This window comes from Oncorhynchus kisutch, linkage group LG30 (assembly GCF_002021735.2).
Source record: "Oncorhynchus kisutch isolate 150728-3 linkage group LG30, Okis_V2, whole genome shotgun sequence".
NCBI lineage: Eukaryota > Metazoa > Chordata > Actinopteri > Salmoniformes > Salmonidae > Oncorhynchus > Oncorhynchus kisutch.
The window spans coordinates 23468859-23482474 of record NC_034203.2 but is presented as its reverse complement, the minus strand read 5'-3'; the positions used below and the strand labels follow the sequence as shown (position 1 = coordinate 23482474).

At 42.6% G+C, this 13616-nt stretch overlaps 1 protein-coding gene across 3 annotated transcripts in view; it reads left to right on the top strand.

Annotated features, from left to right (window-relative positions):
- Positions 1–11860, top strand: part of LOC109875213 (solute carrier family 12 member 7-like) — a 47509-nt gene extending 35649 nt beyond the window's left edge. For 2 of the 3 annotated variants that reach the window (XM_031810425.1, XM_031810426.1), the window contains exons 16-26: positions 1404–1508; positions 1880–2048; positions 2989–3184; positions 4687–4856; positions 5006–5137; positions 5259–5366; positions 5702–5836; positions 6695–6870; positions 7236–7250; positions 8100–8233; positions 8507–11860. In XM_031810425.1, coding sequence (XP_031666285.1) covers positions 1404–1508; positions 1880–2048; positions 2989–3184; positions 4687–4856; positions 5006–5137; positions 5259–5366; positions 5702–5836; positions 6695–6870; positions 7236–7250; positions 8100–8233; positions 8507–8598 — 1432 coding nt within the window. In that variant the 3' untranslated portion in view covers positions 8599–11860. The remainder of the gene's footprint in view (positions 1–1403; positions 1509–1879; positions 2049–2988; positions 3185–4686; positions 4857–5005; positions 5138–5258; positions 5367–5701; positions 5837–6694; positions 6871–7235; positions 7251–8099; positions 8234–8506) is intronic. The other variant, XM_020467467.2, reaches the window with a different exon arrangement.
- Positions 11861–13616: the final 1756 nt, after the last annotated feature.

Genomic DNA, 13616 nt, shown 5'->3' with positions numbered 1-13616 from the left:
ATTTTGGTTTTCCAATAACAGCTCAATAACATTAATTCAACTACTGCAATTGCATTGGTAATGTCCCCACTCAAATCAAATCAAATGTTATTGGTCATGTACACATGGTTAGCAGATGTTAATGTGAGTGTAGAGAAATGCTTGTGCTTCCAGTTCCGACAGTGCTGTAATATTTAACAAGTAATGTAAGGGGATGGCAGAGCGGCCATGGCAAGATGCAGTAGATGGTATAAAATACAGTATATACATATGAGATTAGTAATGTAGGATATGTAAACATTATTAAAGTGGCATTATTTAAAGTGACTAGTGATACCTTTATTAAATACATTTATTAAAGTGGCCAGTGATTTGAGTCTGTGTGTTGGCAGCAGCCTCTTAATGATGGCTGTTTAACAGTTTGATGATAGAAGCTGTTTTTCAGTCTTTTGGTCCCAGCTTTGATGCGCCTGTACTGACCTCGCCTTCTGGATGATAGCGGGGTGAACAGGCAGTGGCTCAGGTGGTTGATGTCCTTGATGATCTTTTTGGCCTTCCTGTGACATCGGGTGCTGTAGGTGTCCTGGAGTGCAGGCAGTGTGCTTTGTGCAGACCTCACTACCCTCTGGAGAGCCTTGCGGTTGAGGGCGGTGCAGTTGCCGTACCAGGCGGTGATACAGCCTGACAGGATGCTCTCGATTGTGCATCTGTAAAAGTTTGTGAGGGTTTTAGGTGACAAGCCAAATTTCTTCAGCCTCCTGAGGTTGAAGAGGTGCTGTTGCGCTTTCTTCATCACGCTGTCAGTGTGGGTGGACCATTTCAGTTTGTCCGTGATGTGTTCACCGAGGAACATAAAATGTTCCACCTTCTCCACTACTGTCCCATCGATGTGGATAGGGAGGGTGCTCCCTCTGCTGTTTCCTGAAGTCCACAATCATCTCCTTCATTTTGTTGACGTTGAGTGAGAGGTTATTTTCCTGACACCACACTCCAAGGGCCCTCACCCCCTCCCTGTAGGCTGTCTCGTTGTTGTTGGTAGTCAAGCCTACCACTGTAGTGTCGTCAGAAAACTTGATGATTGAGTTGGAGGCATGCATGACCATGCAGTCATGGGTGAACAGGGAGTATGGGAGAGGGCTGAGAATGCACCATTGTGGAGCCCCAGTGTTGAGGATCAGCGGCGTGGAGATGTTGTTTCCTCAGGGAGATGTCCCCACAGAATTAAATATAACACAGTATTATATCTCTAGAGTCCATGCCTTTCTTTAACCCATTTTCTGGACAGTGTTTTGTAATTATACAGTTTGGTTACAGTTTGGTGTATTGGCATTGATATCTAAATGTGTGAGATTTCTGTAATCCTAACAGGTTTTACGTAGTGCTCCTGCCTTTTTTAACCCTCTCTCTGATCTCTTTCCTCTCAGGGCAGAGAAGGAGTGGGGAGACGGGATCAGAGGTCTCTCCCTGAACGCTGCCCGCTACGCTCTGATCCGCCTGGAGGAAGTGCAGCCACACACTAAGAACTGGAGGTGAGAGGCTGAGAGCAGTGTAGAGCGTAGGGTGAGGAGGGTGAGAGGGTGACTCCTGAGGGCCAGAGTCATACTCAGTTATGTAATTTTCCACTTTTCCACTTAGACACATTGTACATTAACTTTTTAAATATGAAGAACATTTATTTGACGTTTGAGACCCATAATGTGCGCACATGAATGATATGTCCTTCCTTGGTCTAATGTTTCTGTACTTTAGGTTTGAAATGTAGAGCTGTCACTCTAAAAAACAATGGATGATGACTGACATTTGGTTGTCTTGCTGTCCTGCCTGATGACCTAGTTTAGTGGCTTGCCTTGATGTCTATTTATCTGAACATACACTGACTGTACTGTATCTCTCCCCCCAGGCCTCAGTTACTGGTGCTACTGAAACTGGATTCAGACTTGGGGGTGAAACACCCTCGTCTGCTGTCCTTTACCACCCAGCTGAAGGCAGGGAAAGGTCTGACCATCGTCAGCTCTGTGTTGGAGGGCACCTACATGACCCTGGGGGCTGAGGCCAAGAGCGCAGAGCAGGTGAGAGACACTAATATCACATGACCAGGGTGGCAGAGCATCAGTGTTCAGACAAGGTAAGATGTGCAGAACAGCCGCAGTTGGAACAGAATCACCCTTGGCTACTGATTCTCAGACCCGTCCAATATGATAAATAGAACTGCATTACTAGTGTTTTGTGCTCGCTGGAAGCAGGTGTAATTTAGCCACCCACTCAAATAGTAAAGAGTAAGTAATATTATCCCTGACTCTGACATTCTTACTCCTGTGCGGTCACCTCATTGGGGGCTATGGAGTTCTCAATTCATTATCCCATAAAAGAGAATTCTGCCACCTGCTGGGAGGTCAGATGGGTGTGCTAAAATATCATAGAGGCAAACCGTTAGAGATGAATAATATACTCAGTAAGTTACAATATTAATTTACAATCAAACTGGTGAAGAGAAATACATTATTATATCTGTTTACCTCACTCTCTGTCCTCTTCCTCATCCCAGATTACAGTCTGATGAAAGCTGCCTTTCTGTTTTTGCTCTGTCATGCTACCCTCCAGCCATGGTCAATGATACATTCTGACTGGTCTAATTCAAGCACAAAGAGGTCAATAAAACGCTATGCGAGGACAAACGCCAATGGCTCTGTAGAAGTTCCTGTAGTCAGCTATATAGATGTTTCCATTTATTAGCCACACATGTTAAAACATGATTTTGGTCACTCACTCTTGACTTCATGTCCAAGTTTAGAAAGAATTCATAAAGCTTACAACTCCAAAAAAGCTTCCTTCATACTTTCTGCATAATTTCTGTAGTATTCTTGCATCAAAATGTTTCATCTACTACGAGTGTCTAGCAAGTGTAAAAATAGCATTTATGGAAACTATTTATATTCACTCTGTCATCCATTAATCCATTTTCCTCTTTCATTCTCTTTCCTCCTGGCTGTTCCTCTTCACTTGGTGCAGAACGTCAAGTCGGCCATGCACGCAGAACGTACCAAAGGTTTCTGCCACGTGGTGGTGTCCTCTAACCTGAGGGATGGTTTCTCCCACCTGATCCAGTCGGCAGGGCTGGGGGGCATGAAACACAACGCCGTCCTCATGGCCTGGCCAGGGGCCTGGAAACAGGCTGAGGACTCCTACCCCTGGAAGAACTTCATTGGTCAGCAGTCATTTTATACTCTACTATACTTTACTATAATAGTCTACAGTACCTTTAAGTAGCATCATCAAGTATGTCTGACTAAAGTAGTTTCTCCAGAAGACATTCACATACATTTGAAAATTTAACCTAGCTAGTTACACAACATGGCCATAAGTATGTTGGACACACCTTCAAATGAGTGGATTCGGCTATTTCAGCCACAACCGTTGCTGACAGGTGTATAAAATCGAGCACACGGCCATGCAATCTTCATAGACAAACATTGGCATTAGAATGGCCCGTACTGAAGAGCTCAGTGACTTTCAACGCTGCATCATCAAGTCAGTTCTTCAAATTTCTGCCCTGCTAAAGCTTCCCCGGTCAACTGTATGTGCTGTTTTTGTGAAGTGGAAACATCTAGGAGCAACAACGGCTCAGCCGCGCAGTGGTAGGCCACACAAGCTCACAGAACAGGACCGCCGATTGCTGAAGCGCGTAACAATCATCTGTCCTCGGTTGCAACACTCACTACCGAGTTCCAAACTGTCCTTTGGAAGCAATATCATCACAAGAACTGTTCGCCGGGAGCTTCATGAAATTGGTTTTCATGGCCGAGCTGCCGCACACAAGCCTAAGATCACAATGCCAAGTGTCGGTTGGAGTGGTGTAAAGCTCATCGGCGTTATACTCTGGAGCAGTGGAAACGCATTCTCTGGAGTGATGAATCATGCTTCACCATCTGGCAGTCCGACGGATGAATCTGGGTTTGGAGGATGCCAGGAGAACGCTACCTGCCCGAATGCATAGTGCCAACTGTAAAGTTTGGTTGAGGAGGAATAATGCTCTGGGGCTGTTTTTCATGGTTCAGGCCACTTTTTTCCACTGAATTCATATCTTAACGCTACAGCATACATTGACATTCTAGATGATTCTGTGCTTCCAACTTTGTGGCAACAGTTTGGGGAAGGCCCCTTCCTGTTTCAGCATGACAATGCCCCTGTGCACAAAGCAAGGTCCATACAGAAATGGTTTGTCAGGATTGGTGTGGAAGAACTTAACTGGCCTACACAGAGTCCTGACCTCAACCCCATCAAACACCTTTGGGATGAATTGGAATGCCGACTGCGAGCCAGGCCTAATCGTCCAACATCAGTGCCAGACCTCACTAATGCTCTTGTGGCTGAATGGAAGCAAGTCCCCGCAGCAATGTTCCAAAATCTAGTGGAAAGCCTTTCCAGAAGAGTGGAGGTTATAGAAGCAAAGTGGCGACCAACTCCATATTAATGCCTATGATTTTGGAATGAGATGTTCGATGAGCAGGTGTCCACAAAACTCCACATACTTTTGGCCATATAGTGTACCTTGAGTGAGATTTGGTTTTGGATCCGAGAATGTCAAGCAAGTGAATGTCTTATGGTCGAGTCAAGTGTTTTTCCTGACCAAATGACCTGACCAGAGTCTGTCAAAACTGTGGGACCTAATTATATGGGTTTCTTGTTATGTGGGTCCTTATCCCACAGAGACGGTGAGAGAGACAACGTCAGCCCATCAGGCCCTGCTGGTTGCTAAAAACATTGACAAGTTCCCCAGCTCTGAGGACCGTCTGGGGGAGGGCACCATAGATGTGTGGTGGATCGTCCATGATGGAGGCCTTCTCATGCTGCTGCCTTTCTTACTGCGCCAACACAAGGTACTGTGACAGGGGCACCATATACCCATGGGTACTGTTGCTTTGTAAAAAATATATATATATAAAAAATAAACTGCTTTCTAATGGAGGCCAGATGTTCACAAAGTGAATTGCAGGGGGCCATTAAACAATTTCCTTCTCCGTCCCAGGTGTGGAGGAAGTGTAAGATGCGTATCTTCACCGTGGCTCAGATGGATGACAACAGTATTCAGATGAAGAAGGACCTGCAGATGTTCCTTTACCACCTCCGTCTCAATGCTGTAGTGGAGGTGGTCGAGATGGTAAGTAGCTGCACTCACTCAATCATATATGTTATATAGGATCAATAAGAAACAATTTGTCAGGGTCTTGCCCAAAATATTGTGCCAAATTCTTCATATTGCTTTGTATTTCTGTCCTCAGCACGATAGTGACATTGCAGCCTTCACCTATGAGAAGACCCTGGTGATGGAGCAGCGCTCTCAGATGCTGAAACAGATGCAGCTGTCCAGGAACGAGAGGGAGAGAGAGGTAACGTAGTGCTCTACTCTGTCTGGCTCTGTTTAACTCTGTCACTATAACCAGGTGGTTCAATAGTGAATAAAGCATTGTTTATATTGACAGGCAAACACATGATCACTGCTTTGAATGTTAACTGTAGGCCTATGCAAGTGTTTAAAACAAAGACAGCGATTGCACTTCACGCACGGGACAGATTATATCTGTGTTCCTTCCTGTTACAGTAGTTATTTACTTCCTTGTCATGTGGGGCTCGTAATATTGGCCAACTGTTGTGACATTTTGGCCTGTCCTGATTTCCTGCTGCTGTGTTGGATGTTCTGGGCTCGCATTGGGTTGGGCTTCAGATTCAGAGCATCACAGACGAGTCGCGTATCTCCATCAAGAGGAAGAAGTCATCAGTGGTGGAGACACTAAAGGCCCCAAACACACTACAGGTCCCAAGCCTGTCCATATCCAGGGACATGCGTGAGGATGAGGAGGTAGCCAAGCAGCCATGTGATGTCCCATAAACATCCCATAAGCATCTCCCTCCCCTCTTCTTCGTCACCCTCTAGCCCGTCCTCATACCTGTATCTGACATGGACAGAGCCACAGCTATTAAATACCCCAAAAATGGCTGTGATTTGTGAATTCTTGAGGAACTCTTAAGGAATGACAGAGATGTTCCAGTAGCAGCGTACTCCAATGCTGTATGTGTTTCTGGACGCAGTGCTGGGAAGCATTGCTCTGAGTGAATATGTCTGTGGCAAAATAATTAAATGGAACTGAATTATAGGATGTCTGTCTATTGCTGTGGCCCTCTCCACGTCATTGTCACCACACTCCTCGATTAACTTACCCGAGAGTTGTCGGCTTTGTAGCAGCTATTAGACTTAGATCTTTTAGGAACTAAGAACTTAGAGCGTTTTAGAAAACTGCCAACCCCAACCCTTCAACTAGAAATGTAGTCCCAGTTCTCATCTTTCCTTTATTTACTATTTTCAACTACACTACAATTGATTTGCATTATGTTTTTATTATTGTTTGCTGTAGTACACTTCATTTTGTTCCTATGTAATGCATTGTTTTTATGTCACTTTGTTATTTTCATGTTGAGACATTGAAATGTATTTCATTACTTTTCCGTGGAGGAGACAAATTAAGTAATGAGAATATCATCCCTAATACAATGTGGATCTTTTGTTAGGAGTAACATTATCATTCTTGTCGGTAATGCAAAACAAGGATAATCTCCATTCTACAGTTGGGCCGGCCTGCTGATCCTGTCTGATGGGAGGCACCACTTTGTTTAGCGTGCTGCCTGGGTCTGTAGTAAAACCAGTGTTGTTATTCCCCAGGCTCACCTGATCACTAAACTGGGCACTAAGTCGCACGGCAACCTCAACGACAACGCTACCGCCACGCCCGACCACCGCGTCCACATGACCTGGACCAAAGACAAGCTGATCACCGAGAGGAACCGTAACCGCAGCGAACCCAACGTGGGCGTGAAGGACCTGTTTAATATGAAACCGTAGGTATCTCCCCCTAGAGGCTCCAGGCTCACACTGCAACATGCTGTTGGACCAGAAGTATCCCTTTCACACTACTCAGTCTAGCCAAGCCTTGCTGTTCTGTACTGGTTTTGTATTGGTACTGGGAATTCCATAGATGCACCTGTCTACTGCACAGATACTGAATCATAGCGACAATAGCTACTGTTATTTGAATTAGAGAGTGTGTCATGTACCATTACTTGAACTAGTCTTTGTTCTTAGGACGTTATATAGTGAATAACCTGGCATCAGTCTGTAATCCATCATTGACGCCCAGTTGTCCCTATTTGTATATGAAAGAATGTGATTAACCTATATATATGTTTTGTTTCCTTCCTTCTAGCGAGTGGGAGAGTCTGTAAGTCAAGTTTCCCTTTGTCTCAACTGTGTGATGGTGTGTGTGTGCCTGCATGTGTGTGTGATCCTTCCCTTTCCATGTCATGACCTTACAGTTTTTATTGGAGAAGCGAGGGTTGTGTGAAGTCTTTCTTCACTTCTCTCCTCCTCCTCCTCTCAGTTGATCTGCATGGAAAGGATAACGTTCGCTATGCATGCATGACCTTGCCTAACTTGCAGAGACTGTTTGCTATAACCATAAGCATATTATATATAACATATATGCCTTGATGTATCGGTTAGTAAGGCGTGATATTATTACTAAAGACAAAGTTCTTCTGTCATGAAATTATCTCTACCTACAATATTCCTTAATTAGATTATTTTAAGCCTACTGATACAATGCTACTGTAACCATGACATGAACCTGATCTCTATGCTTCTGTAGTATCAACATGACATAACTCCTGACAAGGTCAGTCATGAACACTGTCAGAACAATATAATACAGTATATGGTATGTCTATACCGTAGCATGTCTATTGAGGCCTTCAATATACAATGACTTAGGGTAGCTAATTGGTCATGAGCCATGACGCCGTCAGGTCACTTATAATGAATGCATATGACAGGTGTGATATCATGTTTATAATAGCATTCTGTAGTAGGATATAAGGCATAGTCTAAGGTTGTGTCTCAAATGGCAACCAATTCCCTATATAGTACACTACTTTTGACAGGACCCATTGGGCTCATACGGCTCTGGCCAACAGTAATGCATTATAAAATTAATAGGGTGCCATTTGGGACACAACCCAAGTAGAAAACATGTAAGAATTGTTCCTCCTGAGTTCAACCTGTACTCTCATAGGAACCAGTCTAATGTTCGGAGGATGCACACCGCGGTCAAGTTGAATGAGGTTGTGGTCAACAAGTCCCAAGGTGCTCAGCTGGTGCTGCTGAACATGCCTGGGCCGCCCAAAACCAAGGGAGGAGATGAGAATTGTATCCTTTTTTAAACCACTAATATACTCTTAACTGGATCACTGAGTGTCCACTTAGTCAGTATCATCTTACAGTAATATCGACTGACATGGATAGAAGCTATACGCTGTTTTGAACACCATAAAGTAGTTTGGGCATCTCCAGCTGTTATTGCCCTCATTATTTTTACTTTTGACATTTCAAATGACTGTACCATAGATGTCATTAGTACTCTTCCACATCAATGTTTATATCCAGACTGCAGTTGTTTCTCCTTTACCCCATGGCCTATAGACATGGAGTTCCTGGAGGTTCTTATGGATGGGCTGGACCGGGTGCTACTGGTGCGTGGCGGAGGCAGGGAGGTGATCACCATCTATTCTTAGCGCCAGCAGACACAGGGCGGGCATGGTGCAGCCTCAGAGCCTTCGGTGTGGCCGGCCAGCCAAGTGGCTGGGCCTCAGCCTCTGCCACAGTGCCAGGAGAGGAGCTGGGCGCCCCCTACAGTATGGGAGGACAGTAGGGGGCTACCTCCACTCTTAGAGCAGGCTGAGCACACACTGCTGCTGACTGGTGGAGGACATCAGAGGGCACTCTGGATCATCCTCCCTTTTTATTTCTTGTCATATTCCTTTCAGGTTTCCCATGTCAGTCGTTATGAATAGGAGTTGTTTCAGTAGAACAAAGTGCATGAGTAATGATATTAGATTAGATAGAGACGTCCTCGGATGACATAGCTCAGGGCACTAATGCAGTATGGTCTAGTCCAGTGATTCCCAAATTGTGGTGCGAGCGAGGAGTCAGCGGGGGAGGGGGGCGCAGTAAACTATACTGCATTAGTGCCCTGAGCTATGAGCAGAGGATGTCTCTGTTGACATAGCCCCCCACTCTGTCCGGCTTTCAACTTACTCTTGAAAGTTGTAATAGTAGAATGCCCAAGTTGCAATTTCATTGGGTAGTAATGCATTGGGTATTTTTCCTCTTGTCATTGCATACCTTAGAGAGCTATTTATAACTTGTCATAAATGTCCAGATCAACTAGCTCATGGCAGCTAATGGTTTTTAGCTTTTGCCCATAGAAATAGACTTGGCACCCGTGCAGGATGTTCCCCAATGCCGGAATGAAAAGGTTTGGGAACCCCTGGTCTAGCCTTTAGCTGATATGGGATGTAGCTTGTAAGTTCAGATGGTAGACAGGTGTTTAAATAGCAGGTTGGGCAGCCTACTGCAGTTGTGCCCTTGAGCGAGCCATTTTCCATGAATCGCCTCAGTATCCAGTTGTGTATATGAGCCATTTGTGCAAAACATAACGAATTATGAAATGATTAAATGTCCTCACAAATTTCACTTTGAGCACAATTTTCTATTATCGGAATACAGTATTGTCATGTCAATTTGATGAAATACACAATGGCATAGGGAGGCCACAATACAAATATGTAGTTTTGTTACACTAAATTAGATTGGTTATGTTTTATTTTACAGTACTATTTAAGGTAATTATTAAGTAACTGTTATGTAATTACATTTTTTTCCCATAGAATGTCTGTATAAATACCTGATAAAACAGCTTTAAAATAAAGCCATAGCCAGGAGATATGGATATGCTATACACAATAGTTTTGTATTTGAAACAGTTCTCACCAAAGCAAAGCTCTTGAGATTTTTGTGGTCCATTGTGGTGACCAAACTTAATATGCTGTACATTAAGATAATCACCAGGCTTCATTTGATCTAATCAAATGACGGGCCTTTATGGTTTGGATTCTGTGTCAGAGATGAGGCAGAACAGAAGTCAAACTGTACATTCTGATCCTCGAATGTCTATGGGTGCGTCCCAAATGGCACCCTATTCCCTATTTAGTGCACTACTTTTGACCAGAGCCCTACAGATGAGGGATCTTAATTTGAGCCAGTTTGCTACAGCATGAAAATAGTCCTGCAGCAACAGGACATGTGAATTATTATGTGGCTTATAATTAATGGACATTTTTGTAGGGGTTGATACATTTTTCAGAAGGGAAAATCAAGTCTGAAATTTCAAAGTGTAAATTACAAACTTTAGAAGCCTTTTTAAACCTTAAATACACTTTTACATTTCCTGCATTGTAGGAAAGTTCTCCTGCAACAGAGTCATCAAATTAAGATCCTACATCTGTATCAGCTCTGGTCAAAAGTAAGGCACTATATATGAAATAGAGTGCAATTTGGGAGGCAGCCTATCATTTAGGTGTTATATGGGGAATGAACTGTACAGTACATTGGGTTATACTGAATAGTGTATAACCGAGTGACATAGTATCCATGTCATGTCACATTTTGCTGCACAGCATGACATGTGTGTGTTGGCTAGTGCAACATTAGACTTACTGCACTGTATGCATTATTGATTCCTTTTTCAATTCACTAAATCAGGTGACTGACTACTTCTGCTGTTTACATATCACAGTGTATTAGGAAACATAGTACCTTATTTAATTGTCTGTGTTGCTGTGTACTGTGCTCACCAACTGTGTAGCAGCAAAACGTCAGATTCCAACAGTACATGTACACTTAAATAGGAAAGCAGCCATTGTGTGTCGATATTGAGATCATTCATGTTTCTTGTATTGATGTATTTAATGTACAGTGACTGTCTGCACTCTGTCAACAGATGTTGGATGTGAATTCCTGTGCTTCATGTGGGATACTGTAAACGTTTATTTATGTCCCCATTGAGTATTGCAGGTAAACATAGGACTATGGGGTCGACATTATTGTACTCTCCACCAATGCTTATGCTGTCTACAGTACCTACCTAAATGTTTGTTTCAGTGCAATCTCGTGAGGTTATACTGTGTTTTGAGGGAGCCTGTATGTGTCTGCGGTCTGCACCATATGAAATTATGCAAGACATACTGTATGTTATTTGTCACTAAGATTTAGCTGATGTTGTTTTTAATAATAAGTGTCAGCTGAATATGCAAGAACTATACGACTATGACCTGCTCTATGACATGGTGTCTAAATCCATCATTTAAGACAGATGGTAGATGAATGCAAAGATTGTGTTGCACTATTTTGTATTAAACTATAGATTTATTTGACGGTATTATATATTGCTGTCCTATTATATTCTGTAATCCACCTTAAAGAAATCCAGTGGGAGATAAAGTACAAACATGTCAGCTGATTCTCCTCGTATGATATGTACTGATACGAACCCTATAGGTTCAGATGTGCCAAAGATATTTTGAATGAATGAATGACTGAGCTAATGTATTTAAATTTAAAGTTAACAGCATATCATAATAGTATAGAGTATGTAATATCTGATATCTCTAAGTATACTCTTAAGACTCATTTACTCGTCCATAGTAAGTGTTTATTGAAAACTAAAATGAGAAATGTAAGTATGGTTTTCCCTCTACATCAACAATCCGTAGGCAGTATAATATTTATTGTTTCCTTTCATCTTCTGTAACTTTTTTCTTCCTTTTTTGTAAATTGTATTGAGAAAATAGACTGTTTGAGGAGACTTGACTGTTGGAGTTTGAGAAAATGTATGAATTTGCTGAAACTTGACTGTTGGCATTTTAGAAAATTGTCCTTACCATTTCATAACGTGTGATTCCACTGTTTAGGAATAAACAAGCTACAGCCTACATATTTAAGAGACTGTGTGAATAATGTGAATATAATCTGAATAACAACTGGGGCCATATAGAAGTTGTACCAAGTTCTTGTTTTTATGTTTCCGGGTTTGTCTAGCAGAGGACATTGCATACAATAGAAAATGGCTCAAAACATTTTACTGAAGAGGTCTTGTTGGCAATCAGAATCATGTGAAAACTTCCCACTGTCAATAACTTGCAAAGGTTTAGCACTCGTGACAGTGAGAACTAAACTGGGCCAGTCAGTTATCAGTAGCAATTGAAAGGCTTTCATTAAATTGGGACTGGAAAACTGTACTGCACTCAAAGTTTGAACTTTTATCCAACATCCACTATCATAGCCTACCATAAAAACAGCATGATATACATTTGAAAACACTTTCCAACATGTAACTGTTGAAGCATATCCTATGACATTTCCCATGATATTGTCTTATTTGCTGCTTGGGCACTTTCCATTGGCAAGGATTATTATCATGTGGCTGGGAATCAACGCCTAACAACCTCTGAAACTGTCCCAACAGCCCAGCACAAACAGCTACTGTGTTAAACCAACTTATGTAAGTCCTTCCAGACTAAAGGGTCACAGACACAATGCTAACTAATGTTCTAGAAATAAGTATAATGCCTCTAACAACATGCATTTTGTATCCCAAAGCACATGAGAATTTAATTCAAGTGAGCCATGTTTACTGATGTTAATGTTGTTTGTGATTAGTGTTTTCCCATTTAGGACAGTACAGCCACCCATTACTTATCGGAGAAGCCCTCACTAAAACTTTCCTTCCTCACAGACAGTTTTCAAATACAGGTGTGCCGTGATGCGTGAGCAAACCAGACAAATTAGGAAATGAGGATCGGCCAGGAACTTCCAGAAAAACTAAGATCTCCATGATGTTTTGTTTCCCTTTATGGGTTAACTATTATCACAGGATGTTATTCAATTATTTTCCACTTACTTGGCCCACTTATAAATGGCATGATGGGGGTGTTGTACCATGCTGTACCATATTAGCCATATTTCCCTGGGACAACCAGAGCCTTGCACTGCATGTCTTGTTCTCTTTTTAGAGTCTGACTGGGGAAGGGGAAACCTCTGTTTTTGTTCACAGGCTGCTTTTAGCATCCTTAGAGAAATAATACTATGAGAACAGAACTGAACAGACTGATTTAGTATTGGGGGTACAGAAGGGTGACATGGGTTGTGAGATCATACATTTACATTGGAGAGCTTTATGTCACACTCAAAACAGTTACCAAGATATCAAACTTCTCAGCTTTTGTATGCACTTTGCCAAGATGTAGTTCCACTGTTGTTATCTTGAAACATTTAATGTAGGAAGCCCCCATCCCAAATCCATGCCCCACCTCTCCTCTCCTGGATGTTTGATGGTCTGTGACTAAAGAGAGCAGACTGTGGCCCTTTCAGCTCAGTGTCACCCTGGGTACCCCACAGATATCAACCTGTTCAAAGCCTGACAGAATTCTAAAATAATGGGTCCCATTTTGAACCATTGTACACACCCCAATCCCAGAGCCCAGTCTATAAGAGGTTGCTTCAGAGACATGGGGGTGGAGGAGGCAAACCTCTATGGAAATGGTTTTTCTCACTCACATTATAGACATTTCCCTACAGGCATTATGGTAAGGCATTATTGTATGCAGGAGGACACTTAAGACAGTGTGGAGTAGCTTAGTGGTTAAGAGTGTTTGGCCAGAAACTGTAAGGTTGCTAGTTCGAATCCCCAGGC